This window comes from Hippocampus comes, unplaced genomic scaffold (genome assembly GCF_001891065.2).
Source record: "Hippocampus comes isolate QL1 unplaced genomic scaffold, H_comes_QL1_v1.1 scaffold35, whole genome shotgun sequence".
NCBI lineage: Eukaryota > Metazoa > Chordata > Actinopteri > Syngnathiformes > Syngnathidae > Hippocampus > Hippocampus comes.
In genome coordinates this window covers 519,547-536,097 of record NW_017805279.1, presented here as the reverse complement: position 1 = coordinate 536,097, position 16,551 = coordinate 519,547, and the positions used below count along the sequence as shown (strand labels likewise).

Sequence of the window (16,551 nt, the reverse complement as noted above, 5' to 3'; positions counted from 1 at the left end):
AGTGTGTGGGTGTTGGGTGTGTGGTGGTGTGGTTGGGGGGGAGGGGGGGGGGGGACTGACACCTTACGTCACTGGACTGAGTCCATAACCAATTTCTCTTGCTTCCTCTTTTTTTATTTTATTTTTAATCCATCCATTGTCCACACAGCGGTGCAGGGCTGCAAGGGACTGGACGACATCTCAGCTTAAGGCGATTGGGGGGGGGACTGACACCTTACGTCACTGGACTGAGTCCATAACCAATTTCTCTTGCTTCCTCTTTTTTTATTTTATTTTTAATCCATCCATTGTCCACACAGCGGTGCAGGGCTGCAAGGGACTGGACGACATCTCAGCTTAAGGCGATTGGGGCACCCTGAATACGGTCTGCCAGGCTGACCAGAGAAAGACTTTGCTTTCATCTCCACAAATAAGAAATAAGAAATTCCCTGAAAACAGTCACAAATGAGGGGGCGTGGGGGGGGGGGGGGGGGGATCTGGGGGGGCGCTACTAATGAGACATAGTGCACACCTAAAAAAATGAATAATCAGAACTCCGCCTTGACTTCATCGATATCTTTACATGCTGGACGATATAGCTGTTTACACCTCTACCTTTATTGTCTCCAATTAAACAAACTTAACACACACACACACACACACACACACACACACACACACACACACACACACACAAACACACACACACTGTATCCTATCTAACATTTATCAAAAGTGTTTTGAACACCAAAACAGAACCCCCCAAAAAAATCAAAAGTTCACAATTTTAACTGCGTCATAAAAAGTGGTCGGCCCGAGTTGAATACAGCTCCAAATGCAGGTTGCCACCCACATTTTCGGTCTCCTTTTTTTTTCTCCCCCCCAGGATGTATGCTTTTGAAAGAGCCACTTGTCTGACCCTGACACGGTTTCAGCTGGCCTCACTCTCTCAGCGTTTCTTTGTCCCAAACCCTTCAATCCCTCTTGAAGCTTCACGGATGACAAATGCCTCAGTACACCCAATTGGAGAGCTGTTTTGAACGCTACACTATTAAAACAACCAACACAATGCCACGTATGATGGTGCTCTGAGAAGTGGTCCATGTGGCTGGTATAGTGTGGAGCAGTAATAGCTATATACATTTTTTTAAGACGCTTAAAAAGTCACCGTGCATTCACAGCATCAGACAATAACTACTTTTAACATATTACTGTGTTGCTAGCGATGCTGAAAGTAATGTCTGCCGTGATCGCTTTATATTTCCTTATTTTATATGGAATTTACGAAAAGCACACACGGACTTAATGAGAGACGAATAAAGATACAGTCATGCTTAAATCTTATGTTTGGATTGAAATCTCTCTTAGTCTTCAGTGCCGGAGCCCTGTGGAGTCTGGAAATTAAAACGTAAGACTGGAGGATAAACAAAGTTGGAGCTCACTGCTCAAATAACATTTCTTGATAAAAGTCCATTTTCCTTCCATACGGTCTTCAAATTCAAACGACAGCTATTTTTTTTTTTTTAGTTCAACAAAGTCCTCTAAGCTCAAATGGAAATTTTCAAGATGAGGACACTGTTTCACTTCCCATAAATGCAAAAGTTGCTAGAAAGCTTATGATGCACCTTCACTGTGAGGCTATCATAAAAAGCAGACGTTCAACCAAACCGTGGGTCGTAAATTTTATGACACAGTTGAGAGACAATTATCGACTAACTAGTTTTCGGGAAGCCATGGGGTGTAGCTTGGTGTAATTATTCATGTCTAGAACAAGTACCTACAAAACATTTCCAATTTCAGGTGGAGACAAACGACGACAACACCCTCGAGAGGAAACCCAATCGCCAAATGTGAAGCGAAATTGGATTATTTAAGATTTTAAGCAGATTGGGGGCAAATGAACATCACGTTTGATTGATTGTGCAGGTTAAAATTGGGTGGCTACATTTTGAAATGAAAAATAAATGATGCTGATTTTTCAAAGAAAAAAATGTAAAGGCATGCTTTTAAGCTAGCAAACAAAGTTTTGTTTCCGCAAAGTACCATAAAGTTGATGACAGCCACCTGTTATTTATATCCTGACCGTGGCGTTATTTTGGCCTCAGTGCCTGTTCCAGCAGACTACTGTATTTCACTTCACATTCTTCAAACCTGTCAAATGAGTCACGGTGAGTGCGGCTTTGTGATACAAAGCGCGATACAGAAGACAACAGTACAGAGGACAGCGGTCCAAGTCACTTTGCACCTACGGTGAAGCGCGAGATCCGCATGTGGAGTCGTGAACACGTTCCATCTTCTCTCCCGACTGCTGACACAGGGACATGTCAGAGCAGCAGCTTTTTAGCCCCTGGAGAAAGCAAGACAGCGACACCGTCAACATGTTAAAAGCACTGGACTACAATAGAAAAGCACTGCCACTTGTCTGATGATGTTGCTTTTTTTTTTTCTTTTTTATTTATGAAATATTTTGAAAACATCTTTGCCCTAGAGCGTAAAATTAAGGGCAACGCGTTCATCGATTTGTAGTTTGTAACTTAATATGTCAGTTGGTTAATTTCCTCCACCTTCCTTTAATATGTGTAATCAGCAATATGGTGCCCTTGGGAGTTCAACCCGTGAAAAATGGTAGAAGGTACAGAGCAGTGTTTTGGGCAGCCATTTTAGTCCTGAATATAAATGCTCATTCATTTTAGTCACATTTTATTCTTTACTCAAAAGCTGTTTCAGTCACAACGTGGCTCAATATGACAAAGCATCGTCTGCGCATAACCGCAACACACAGAGGCTGATGAACCGACTTCAGTACGACAAATCAAACTTTAGCCTGAAGCTAGCTAGCAGTTTTACATCAGTCTCTACTTCCTGTCGAGTAACAACTGATGTAACTTTCCTGACTGCCCCGTTTGGAGTCACAGCAGGAACAATCCCGATGATTGTTGTAAATGCGCATATCCTTAAACGTGGAAAAATATGTATTAAAAAATTTGAACACATTGCTTAGGGAGAGTGCCCCTCTGGATTGCTATTCTTATTTGACCACTGTAGGGCAGAGAGTAAAAATAAAACTTCCCGCTGGTGCAAATATCTAACAAATGTCACAGAAAGATGACACCTAGCTTGTTTTAACTGAGAGTTTTATTCAGACCAAGGTCGAACTGTGTAAAATATTAAACCAACACTGGCTTTCGGACTATAGTCTTGAAGCGGCTGAAAAACAAAAACGATATAGATTTTTTTTTCTTTTGTATTTCTGTCAGAATATAAGCCAAAGGGGCAAAAAAAAAAAAAAAAGGATGCCTGACTCTCAGCATTTAAACAAGAATGCCTAATGTGACTTTCCTTAACGATTCACCCGAGGCTCAGGCCGACCAAGCTCAAATTGAAAAGTGCTGAAGCATAACTGTGTCTGTTGCCCGGTTTACTTGCCCCACAGCCTACAACAAACTGAATTTTCTCTTTAGACATTTGCAAATCCTAAATTAGTTGAGTCCCCATTAAGAATCGTCGGCTGGATTGAAAGAGCAAGCACTTCATGAACTGTGAGTAACTCTAATGGATAAACATGCAATAGAATCATAAAACCCCGCAAGCAGCGGATGAGATTGCGAACATCACATTTTCAAGACGCAGAGATTTCTTAAATTCTCTGGCATCCAGTCAAAACTAATTTCCCATGAAATGAAAAACATTCAGCTGCTAATGAGACATAGTACACAACCTGACTTCATACAAGAATAATGGACTGCTGAGAAAAAGGAAAAAAATACATTAAAAAAAAAAATCACCAACATACGAATGCAGTGGAAGAAGAAAACGACACAAGCCGACACAAGCCCAGGTGACTAAGTTGGCTGGTTTTGTCCACTCCTGAGTTACCAGACAGTAATCCCCCACCCCGTCCCCCTTTCCATGGTAGGAATTATGTTCGACTTTTTCGGAATAAAAGCCATGCCTCATTTTTACTGAACGCACCTACTACGTTTTAATGGCGCCACTTGGAGCGCGCGGCATATTGGTGAGTTATTACTTGGCGTGAAAGGTTTTGAGAATCCCTCCTTGAAATGCTCGCCAAGATAACATCGCGCAAGATTTGCGATGTCTCTTCACTTTTGAAGTCTTCTTTTCCCCACCACGCTTCCAATTTCAGATATGCATCAATTCAATTATTAGTCCGCTCGGCTCCCGAGTGCTCATTAAAAAGGCATCCGAAATTTGTGAAGTTGTTTTGTGTATGTGTATCTTGAGAGGCAGATTCTCCTACAAAAAAAAACAAAAAAAAAAACTCTAGTACAGTATAAAAGGGCCTTGTAACTGACAGTCGTATCTACGTGCTGCCGGAGACCATAGCTCACATAGCCACATGAGGCTAAAAAAACACAAAAAAAAACAAAACAACGCTGTTGACAAGTGGTATCAGGACTCCAAGGATGAAGGCAGGGCCAATCGACTCCACTTCCCAGCCAAGCCTATTATCAGGATCCACAGACTTTACTAATGCCTGAAAACAAACAACGCGCAAGCATCCTACTAATTACGCCCTTGAGAAGTGATGCTAAGTGCACGAGCGTCGCTGTGTTGGATGCCTGTGAGCAGGCTGACTGGATTCATCCGTACTTTTAATGTGCTCCCGGTCCCTCCCACAGGCCGCTTGAAGACTTTAATACATTGTTTGGTTAAGGCCAGATGGGAACACAGACACTCTCAATTATATCTGCATTAGTACACAGACTGTCGCCGATAACAATTGAGATTATCAATGAGCACGTGTAAATACTGTATTGTTTTAGGAAACACTCCAAATATTCACTCACACAAAATGCACTCTTAAAGGAACACCACCCAAAGTGTATGACTATACATATATGATATAATTTAATTTCATAATTATTCCGCCATTTCAAGGACTGCGCAGCTCTCATGTGCCGATGATAAAGAAGAGCCGCTTCAATTGGCTGCAAATTAAGTCAGCAGTGCTCACACCCTTTACGGCGCTCGCCGCCCGTTTCTAACTGTGCCAAGCTGCATGAGTGTGAAAATACCAAAACTTGGTCTACCCTGCCCCTTCGCACACACCGCGCTACATGCCACCTGGGCACAAATATACAGCCCCTTGTGTGCGTTTCTTTTTTTTTTTTTTTTTTGGTTTGATGCTGCCAACCAAAGGTACCTGCAATGGTAATTGGGAGAAATTTGCTGACATCTATCAAGACAAACTGAACTCATCATGACACAGAATTAGTAAAGGACCGAAATATGGTGCATGGATTCCTGCCCTGGCGGCGTTCCTACCATGAAAGGACTTACAATTGAGTGGACATACAGGTCAGGTTTCTCTGCACTGCTCAATAAAATAGAGTGATGCCGCCGATGATAAAAGACGAATGGAATGCACACTCACAAGCAAGCCGCGTGGAGCGTTTATGTGGGACTATTTGTGTGCTCCTTTCCTCTGCATGTTTATCACCGTGTTTGGGTGAGTTTATGGTCTTTGTCGTTTTATACTCGTTGAACAATGTTCCTTAAAACATTCCCGTGACCGTTAAACTCTATGATGGCGGCAGTTTGATCCTTGAGAAAATATTTGTCACCCGTCTGTAGGAAGTATTTCATCAACGATTCGTGAAAGGGAGACTGGCTTGTAAGAAGTAAGAAGAGCAAAATCAATGACGCTTCCTGCAAACTGAATTTGAATTAGAATCTACTTAAGCGGCACATCAAGCAAGATTAAAAAGTCCCTGAGCCTGGCAGTGCAAGCGCTTTCCTCTCACAACACTCACTAAAAATAGGCGCCTTTATAATAAACTGACTTCAGGGCAAGGCGGTGGAAGCAGCAAAGTCACAAGATGCAGCGTCACACATTACCCCAGCGTGAAAACTAAATTCTTTATCAGAGAGTAACGCTCTTAAATTGCTTAAACATTCGGTATACTTGTGCCTTTCAACTTGGAATGCTGGCTACTTGCCAAGAACCGCTTCCCAGGCAGTTCTGTGAGAAAGAAACTTTTTTTTTTTTCTCCCCGGGAAGCTTTTTACGATTAGTTGATTACCATACGCAAATATAATGTGATTCAGGGCATACCCCACCTTCGCGCAAGCGGAACAAGGACAAGTGGTATTGAAAAATGGATGGATGGATAATTCATTAACCTTCAGGTAGATGACACTTGCCAATGTTCTGTATGACCATATTACTTCATTATTTTATTGCTCGGGGTTTATTATTCAAATGCAAAGATGTGGGTACCCCTTGAGGGCGAGGCAATTAGCATGTCGCTTGAATTTGGATGTATGTATACGCATTATAGTCTAAAGTGCATGTTTACATATGACAATGTGTCCATCAAAATGGGAGTGCAGCACAATTAAATGACTATTCGAGAAAAAGCAAAGAAATGACAAGAACCGACACGGGCTGCTCAAAGGACGAATAAGAGATGCAATCTGAAAGCCGAAAAATGCAGTACTGCAAAATACTGCACCGGGAAGTCATTGACAACATTCAAGTGTGAAGATTAGCGTGATTCTGCAAGGTTTTTTGTTTTCTTTCTGTGTGGGATTGTTTAACGGCATGACATGTCTAGAAAATATGGACATAATTTGTACGTAACGAGAGCGTAACGACGATGCTGTGCACACAGTACCGTATTTTCCGCACTAAAAGGCGCACTGGATTATGAGGCGCACCTTCAATGAATGGTCAAATTTGTATTTTTTTTTTCATATATTGAGCGCACTGGACTATAAGGCGCAATCTACAATGCATCCACAAGATGGAGCTACAGGTCCGTCTTTGTCTGTCTCCCTGCCTTCTCTCTCTAGCTACAGGTCCGTCTTTGTCTGTCTCCCTGCCTTCTCTACTTCCGTTCGACTCATGACCGCCTCCAAAAAAAACGTAAATTAACGATTACTTCAATGAAACTACGAAAATTGAAAATACAGTAATGCATTAAAACAGAAAATCACAAAATAAATTTTATATAGCCCACCAACAGAATTTATTTCAAGTAATGCATTAAAACAGAAAATCACAAAATAAATTCTTCAAATAGCCCACCGACAGAATTTATTTCAGCATTTCCTTGAGCGGATCTGCAACAGAACAATCAGATGTCAGTAAATTGTAGGAGACTGGAGGGGCGGGGGGGCCTTTTCGTCAAGTGTTAAACGTCCCGCAAGTGTTGCTGCGGCTAGCTTGACTGTTTTCCTGAAGGTGCATGCCAAATAAAAGGGTACTCGGAATAACAGCGGGGTATAGCTTGAGTTGTCGATGTAGGTAAAAGGTGCCCTCCTCCGCACACATTGCACATCTATAGAGGATCAGAGCATACTCCGCCTCTCTCTTTACGCCTCCTCTCTCCGTAAAGGGCGGGGGGAAGACAGCATAGATAAAATAGAGTGCTTTAGCTCAGACGCTCATGGGCAAGCGTCATCTCCGGGTGGTGGTTTCCGAGTGCAGCTGAGATTGAAGTCAAATCACGGCCATTGATCAAGGCAGAGATGCATCCTACATCAGAACTGCCGGTCCGCTTTACAGGCACAGCAGCGGAAAGGAAAGATAGAGGAGGAGGAGGATGGCAGTTTTAGTAGGAGTCGAAGGAAGGGGAGAACAATGTCTTTATCCATCATAACAAAGACAAAAAAATGCTGAGGCTTCACGGGATGCCTTCCCATGAGGGTGAAATATGACACGCCGCTTTCAAGCTGCGTACAGCAAAACGCCGCTCTGGAACAAAACGCAAAGGACAGATTTGATTTGAAGCCAAATGCAATATAAATCGCCACTTCTTCCGTGCTCTTTGTCTTGAAGACAGCCGCATAGGCGGCATCGCGGCATTTTTTTAATTCCCAGACTCCCATCCGGCTGACCCCCACGCACTCCGCAAATCTCGGGGAGGAGAAACGCCAGCGCTAAATACGCTGTTGATTATACTTTCATTACAGGCGAGAAACGCACCCATGGCTACATCATAGTTGCTGTTAACTAAAAGTCGTGGAGACAATTAGCTCGGGTTGTTAAAATTAATCATTGTAGCAGCTATAATCTCAGAGGGCAGCAGAAGCCAGGGGCATTTATGGTTTGTTGATCTGAATTCCCCAACACACTCTACGCCGATTGTATATCATCCGGCCGCGCTACTAAAAACAAAATGAGCGGTTTACTCTCGGTGTAATGATGACCCATCCGTTTGAGCCTTAGATTAGATAAACAAAGAAAACACAAACTCCACACAACAATTACACTAACCCGGGGGTCGGCAACACGCGGCTCTTGAGCCGCATGCGACTCTTTAGCGCCCCCGCAGTGGCTCCCTGGAGCTTTTTCAAAAATGTTTGAAAATGGAAAAAGATGGGAGGGAAATATATATTTTTTGTTTTAATATGGCTTCTGTCAGAGGACAAACATGCCACAAACATTCTTATGTCTTTATTATATAGATACATACAGCATGTGTTGCTTCATTATAAAGCTTTTTATTTTTTGCAGCTCCAGACATATTTGTTTTTTTTTTTTATTTTGGTCCAATATGGCTCTTTCAACATTTTGGGTTGCCGACCCCTGCACTAACCTGAATAAACATGGCGCCCCACTTCTCAGATACATAATTCTCATGTTCTCCATTAGTTTATCGCCCACATTGTTGCATTCGTCAGACACTGAATATCTTGGAAGGTTTCCACTTTTCAAGAGTCGCACTTGATTTTTGAAACGGACCAGGTTGGTGGGATGGGTAAAAGTTACGAGACGTTTGTCAAACCAGTAGCATGCTGCATGAAAAATCAAACGTTCAAGAGCAAGTTTATATATAAAGAAAAAATATTTACTAGCTTGAATGCGTTCCCTTCCCTTTGCTTCCGCCCCTTCCACTCGACTGCTTTCTCAATGGACGTAAAGCACCACACAAAGCTTCCAATTGTGATTACACACGAATGCTGTTTATGCTTTGATAGATCGCTTCAAACATTTGCCTGCTTCGCACGGAGAGAGACACATCGGCAACCACGCAAGATACAAATTCCAAACTTGAACGCAACACATTATTGCGCCGGCACCCACCCAACTTTAGAGCGCCCTGAGTTCGTTCCCAGAGGACTTTGGTAATACCCCGTATAATAACCCACATCACTTCCAGAGAGCAGTGGCAGCCGCGACGCTCATTTGCAGCATATGCTGCTTGGTGCAGCAGGGAGGAATTCTATTATTGCTCTCAAACAACCAATAACATATACGGATTTTTTCTTTCCCTGAGTCTGTTGATTGGCGACATCATATTTCTCAAACTATGGGAATGAGATAATCAAATAATGAAGGGAGGCATCAATGATCCATAAGAGCGGGAAAAAAAATTCACCTACAAAAACCTACAGTCAAACCTTGGTTTTCGAAAGTCTCTGTTGTTGACCAAATCGGTTTTCGACCAGAAAATTCAAGATTTTTAAGCCTCGGATTATGACCGAAAACCGGTTTGCGACCAAACTGAGCAAGCCCGAATACGCCACTTGATTCCTCTCGGCTTCCTTAGATGATGAAGTGACTCTCGTGTCACGTTCATTGTGAGCAGACGTGTTTGTTATGATTTACGCAAATCTTACGTTTTTTTTTTTTTTTTTTTATGTTATTTCTGCAAAGGGTATTAGCCCCTAATCATGGGCTAATAAAACAGTTTCGGATTTGGAGCCAATCGCTTTTCGAACAGCCTTCTTGAACAGATTCCGGCTCCTCATGCCTCGTTATTTCATCGGTTTGTTTGTATTTAGATCCTTGTTGGATGCCACGTTTCCTCAAGTCATCTCATGATTTGGTTTGCTGAGTCTAATCCCCGTGTCTGTTTGCTGCTTCTTAAGCCTCCAACACCACGAAAACCCAAAACCATGACGTTCAGTGTATTATATCCTTAAAAAAAGTTCTCCCCCCAAAAATTTTTTGTTGATTTAAATTTTTGCCACCTCAATTCAAATGGGGATTCGAGCGGGCGTGGACAAGCAAGTATCGAATCCTAATTTTTGCAATCAGAAGGAATCTTGCAATGCGTGTATTGGGATTTTTTTTTGGGGGGGGGGGCAAAACGTCATCCTCAATGTTAAAAATGTTTAACTTTGGGCTAAAAATGTGTCTCACCTTGTCAGAGCTGCACGCCCCCGTGCCCAATACCTTCTGTTTTGCCATCACTTCTCTCGCTGTTTCTGTTATTAGCAGGGGTTTAATAATGAACCCAGCAGGCATCTTCTTCATTAGGCAGGCGGGTTGGAGAGAGGCCACCGAGACAGGCTGACCCTGCTACACTCTCCTCATTGGGGATCTGGCACAAGAATTTTAATAGTGGGTAGGGGGGGGGAGAGTAACAGAGGCAGGCAGGTCAGTCCAGGGGACACGGTGTGCATGCCAATCTGGGCTGACCAAGCAGCATGAGTGCAGCGAGAGCTGTGAACAGCTCGTCTGACAGTTTGTAACAAGCGTGGAAGATTTTCGGGAAGCCTGTGGGGATGAAGGCCAGCGGGAGAGCGACGGTAAAGGGATCAAGTGAGGCGTCGAGGTGAGAGAGAGAGTTTTGACAGGACCCTGGTGGCAAGTCATTGTCATTGTGTCGCGCACGCCAATAAACACAGTTGCAGCCTTTGTTAATTGCCTTATTTACGATGCGGAGAACATATTGACTGCTGCAGAGAAAGTTCAGACTACAAAATGAATCCAACCATAAATTAAGTGCTTGAAATTCATTTCTGGTCATGCTTGACAAAATTTCGTGAGCAAAACGTTTACTGCTAGCGCGAGTTATTTTAGCCGTTCGGATTGTCCATGGATGGGACTAATTATACTGTATTTTGACGACCACTAAATGTTGTCATAACACCGAGTTTTTGGGAAACAGACACATACACAAGGTAGCATGTGCTTCACATAAAAGTGCAGTACTTAAAATCAGTGACAAACAAGAGTTAGACATTTGAAAGTAAAGAAAAAGTAACTTACGGAAAGGATTCAAGAGTGCACAAACGTGATTTTCGGAAAAAGAGAATGGATTGTTTGATTACCTTAATGGCTAATACTAAGGCCCTCTATTCACAAACAGATTATGCTAATAAACCCACAGGAGGAATAATTGAATCATCCTTATACATACCAATGTTTTCCTTCCTATTAGGGAGATTTGACTGTGCTTCACACTGATCTACGGAGGAATTTCAAATAATTTTTTGCGGCATTGACAGCTGCTATATTTCACATCGAGTCAAATGAAAAATCCATAAATACATCACTTGCAATCGTCCGCGCGCTTGTCATCAGCACAATTACATTCTGCTTCGTCAAGAGCGGAAGACAAAGACTTGAATGAAATGCAGCGTACTGCGACTTCATATTCTTCTCATTTCTTGCCTTGTCAGGTTTATAAATTAAGAGTGATGCTTCTATTTATTTGGAAATGCGCCGTTTGAAAAATGGTTCACTTAGCTCAATACGGGCGGTACAGCTCCTCCCAAATCTCCCATGGAACTAAATATTGTATTTTGGGGCCGTTTGGAAATCCATAAATAGGACGCAGGTAGAAAGACATGAAAAGACGCAATACTTCATAAGAAACCTCATTCAGACTTGATTGAAACCCCCCACAATAGGTTCAAGCAAAGGACAATGCGCATCCAAACAGATGTAAACATCTCATTTACATTTTAAAAGTGCTAGGCTGGGCTTTATCGCGCACATTTTAAATGTCACCGCCGCAGATGCAACGGAAGTCGATCGACGGTACCTCTGTCATCAACAAGGTGCTCTCAGTGGCAGACAATGGAGGTTATCAGAGGCCAACCCCGGTTTAATGATGCAACAAAGTGTGACAAAGTGGCATCAAAGTGAACTTGTGATCGAATTATCCCACCAAATGATGCAGAGGCTATACAGATCGTGTGAAAATAATATACTTGGATTCTGAAATAGGGGTCGCACATATCAAAACTGAGTATTTGTGGAAATTATCGATTACTGTAATCCCCCTTTTCGCGTGTGGATTTGTACAGGTAAACCAAGATGATCTCGGCAAACAATTCCAATCTACGAGTTTGTGGTATCGATCATTGTCTGGTTGCTGCGCACATTCGATGCTAGCATGCTGGTATCGTTTTATCTGTTAAAGAAGTTGCAGGCTATGAGGAACTGCTCAGTGCTCTCACATAAATAGAAATAATGGAAAAAAAAAATTACGTCTAATGGACACCGAACACAATAACAGCAGTGTGTCTTTTTATCCCGCAGTAGAATAAGATCCAGAAGTCGCCAGAGTTCAAAAGGCTCAAGCTCAGTTGCAGTTTCTGGAAGTTCTTGATATGACCACTTTGTCATCTGTGACCTTTCTAATAAAGAGGGACTGCGGATTAAATGGGAGCTCCTCACCTGTCTGCTTCCATGTTACGCACATCCGTAAGGAATGTGCTGTATTGATTGTTGTTCGCCAGCAAACTGAGTCGCCAACATTCTCTTTCAAGCTGATCGATCATGACAGGAGCTAATTTACAGGGGCCAGCATATCACGAGGGGGTGGGGGAAAAAAAGAAAACAAATCCTGCTGATCAATATGAACAGTTTCAGAAAGAATCCTACCAGTTTCTGGACTTACTTTGTTCGCAGGCAAAAGTATGATTTAAAATATAAATACGGTCAGTGGATTCTCAGATAGATTGAACAATACAATCAACTCGAATCAGAAATCGAGTTACAAAGGGCAACCCCCCCCCCCAAAAAAAAACCATCACGCTAATGGAAAAAAAAAAAAAAAATGACAATATATGCATATGTTACATATGAATTGCACTTCTGGAGCCAACTTGCCTTCAGACATTTTAATGTAGCTCAAATATGAGACCCATAGCAGCCATCGGATCTGCACGAAATCTCCTCCACAAATGGCTTTGAGTGAGTCATAAGGCCCCACAATAACAGAGGTGAAGCCCATCAAGTGCGTGCCAGACTATTTAACGTAACTATTTGTGAGCTTGATAACGCTGTGTACATTCAGGTCGCGGGTATGGGCTAGCGTACATAAAAGGCTGCATGTCTCCCAAGTTTTCGTCGTGCATGAGCTTACCCCATCACAACTTGCTCGTCCGGTGAAGCCATCAGGCCGACACTAATCCTCCTTTGATGAGGCTTCCTTCACAGGAAAAGCACTGACATTTGGCGCTAAGGCCTTCTCCCTTCCCTCCTGATCACGCACACAGGCGCCTCGGCTCCGGTGAGATGCTCTTTCATCCTAGTGTCGGTGAGACGTGGGATTCAGATGACTGGTGGATTAGATGGCAGCTTAAAGGAGACAGAAAGACTGATGTTATCACTCAAGAGACAAGGTCTTCGAAAAACCCAGATCAGATCACATTTGTTATCGACTCGAAAGGATTGGACATAAAAGACAAAATGTTTGAATTGTTGACACACTTTTACCAGACCGTAATCAAGTCCGCCCTCGTTAAATTTCGATGCCAAGAAAATGACGTATTTTGGCCCTGCAAATAAATGTAATGAAATAAACCAAAAATTGCAAAGCTAACTCCTACTAGGCCAAAAAAGGAACAAAAAGAGGACACAGCTACCATTGGCTCATAGTCAAGGTTGATACACACAACATGTTGTCCCCCTGGGTAGCAGTCCAGGAAGAGGCCACGTGCATATGTAAAGTCGGCACGCGAGTCTAGAAGTCTCTGTGAAAGAAAGTGGGCAGAGCACACGTTAGTTCACAGAGAATATTTGGTGTTCTTCAAAAAACATTAAACTGATTTACATTAAATACGGTGTCCGTGGTTTGTTTTACTGTTCAAACACATTCCTGTCCAGTAAGATACAATCGCATCCCTTAGTTTAACACATTTCAATGGAGCAAGAACTCAATACACTTACATTTTAAACCAATAACTTTTATTATCAAATGAATTGGTTTTAAATTCTTTCTACATGTACATAAGTCCTAACCTGTTTAAATACTCAACTTTTTAAACAATTAACCATGAATTTGTATTTAAAGTAGTCAACAGTTTTCGCAATTTCTTCAGGAAAAGCCGTGAAATTGTTCCTGACATCCGGGCGAACTCGGCCCGTTCCCCAGATTCTTGGCCGTTAGCATAAGCAGGTTAGCTTATCCAATACGACCACATAAGTGACACAAGTACATTTGCAGAACTCATTTCTAGATTTCCACTTCGAACAATATAATGTTGGACCTCTTAGGACACTTACAGTTTATATTTTACACTTGAAATATTGATTTTTACCAACCTATGATAAAATGTTTTAGCGCCGTTACGTCACTCGTAGAATATCGTTCTTCCTATGTGCGGTTGTAGTACCTTTGTGCGACGTCTACCATCTAGCGGATGGAATAAGGAACTGCGCTCGACTCGAATGACTCATAATGGGACCGGATGATGACCTGAAAGAATCTTTTTTTTTTTTTTTTTTTTTTTATACCCAAAGTTTCTTTTGCCTCTGCATAAATAGTTCCAAGCCTATACAAACACAATACAGCGATCAAAGGAAAATGTGGTCCATCTCGTAAGGACAAAGAAAAAGGCAAGAAAACTCCAAATAATGAGATTTCGACCATATTTTCTTCGTATGCAGTTCAGGTTTACGTGATGATCCCGATGGTACAGCAGCCGTTTGTCCAAAGTGTCATGCGTGATTGAATGCAAAAAAAAAAAAAAGGTTACCATACACTTTGGCCTTCTGTAAGAACCGTGAAAGAAAACATGGCAAAATTGGACAAAGATTTCACAGATTTGTTTCCATTGTGTGTGTGGTTTTTTTTTGTTTGTTTGGGGTTTTTTTTTTCCAAAATTTGACCCTTTCTTCTGGCTCCTCAAGGCTCTGTTCTTTGCCCGCTCTTCATTCATCATCTTTTTGAAATTTGCGATCCAACTCCCCTCCGAGCACTCCATCTCCCCTTGACCTAAAACACCCTTTCCCCTCCATCTTCCTTCTTCAATTGGCTTGAAGATACTGAAACCTAGTTCTCTTAAAACTTCCTCTTTAACATTACCTGACCTGCATATTAGAATTTAGGTCACATAAATCACATCCATTCATTCTTGCAACAGCATCACCATCCTTATAAAGGGCTTGGTCACCCCCATCTGCATTACTGTGACCTTACTCATCTCCACCACCACTCCAACGGGTCCAGAATGCGGCAGTCTGCAGCATTGCTGGGACTCCCTCCCACGAAAACATCACCACCATAGACAAGAACCTGTATTGGTTACCAGTCAACAAGCTAATGGAATTGATCCATTCCCCTCACCTTAAGGCCCTATCACCCATAACTGAGGGGGTGCCATTTTACCATTCTGGCCTCATCCTCTTGAGAAATTGTTTAAAGGCCGGAAACCGTTTCTCCTCATTTAATAGTCAATGCACCATATTTAATGACCTTTGCTTTCAGGCCAGCATTGATCTACAGCAGTTTTTTTTTTTTTTTTTTTACTGGTGGATCTGGGTCTGTGAGCACAAATTAGCTTCATATCTGATTTTCTTACACTGCTGAAAAAGGCTTGGTTCAGGTCTGAGGATATCTGATCCAGTGTGTGTGAGAAGTCTTTAAAAAAACAAACAAACAAACAAACCAAAAAAAAGAACACTTTCCTCACGGCCGCAAATACTTTTTGGTTTAGCTGAAATATCCACTGAGCATGCCAATAATAAGATAGCAATAACAATAACACCAAATGAAACCATTGAACTAAAACCTTGAAGTGAGAAATAAAATTGAAAATGAAATTTTGCATGACTCGCTTGGGCTCATGAAGCAATTTAACAGGTGAATACTCGGATACTGTGACATGTGATTGATTGCATACACAGACCTCCCCATCCAACGATACCTGCCCGCACTGAGGTGTTTCACTGCCTCCCTCTGGCATTGCAGAAGAAACGCACATTCTTGGTTGTGCCTCTCCAACATCTTATTTGGTTGATATCATTTGAGGAGAGCAGAATCCATTTTCCAATCAGTCTTTCGCATAAGAAGACAAACACCACAACCGTGGAATGAAATGGCGTTGTCATCGAAGCGTGTGCATGTCGTCTTAGCTCGACACAAAGCTTGACACACTTATTTACAGTTCTGTCCAAAAGTATTGGGACAAACTAAAATGATTTCCCCCCCCACCCCCTTCCCTCATTTACATAACTCTCATTCCCCTTTCCCTCCACAGATTATATAATGACATTCGACCCATGTGAAGAGTCATTATAGCAATGTTAAGTGTGGGGAGAGAGGTGGTTGTCACGGTTACCTGATCCGGCATGGTGCTGAGCCATCTGCCGTGGAAAAGACAACTCCCTTGCTCACTGCAGTAATTACTGCAAACCCCGAGCAGCCTGCACACATGAGCACAGCAAGGGTGTGAGTGACGGAATACATCAGACAAATAACAGGCTATTAGCTAATACTGGATTCTCTCGAAAGAAATCGTGATCAATCTTATAACGGGCTGTATTAGTTCACTTTGGGCTAAACGCGATACTTTGAAAAAGGGATCCGACTGTTCTAGCTAGATTTTGGAAGGCTTGTTTCATTTCTTTGCTGTGAC

The 16,551-nt window shown here is 42.3% G+C and overlaps 1 protein-coding gene across 1 annotated transcript in view; it reads right to left on the bottom strand.

Annotated features, from left to right (window-relative positions):
- The window catches only part of rbms3 (RNA binding motif, single stranded interacting protein), a 231,199-nt gene extending 216,845 nt beyond the window's left edge, over positions 1-14,354 (bottom strand). The window contains exons 1-5 of the mRNA XM_019870862.1: positions 14,237-14,354; positions 13,558-13,665; positions 13,403-13,470; positions 13,056-13,270; positions 2,229-2,326 (exon numbers count right to left, since the gene is read on the bottom strand). Of these exons, the coding sequence (XP_019726421.1) occupies positions 2,229-2,249 (21 nt within the window). The 5' untranslated portion in view covers positions 2,250-2,326; positions 13,056-13,270; positions 13,403-13,470; positions 13,558-13,665; positions 14,237-14,354. The remainder of the gene's footprint in view (positions 1-2,228; positions 2,327-13,055; positions 13,271-13,402; positions 13,471-13,557; positions 13,666-14,236) is intronic.
- Between the last annotated feature and the right edge of the window lie 2,197 nt (positions 14,355-16,551).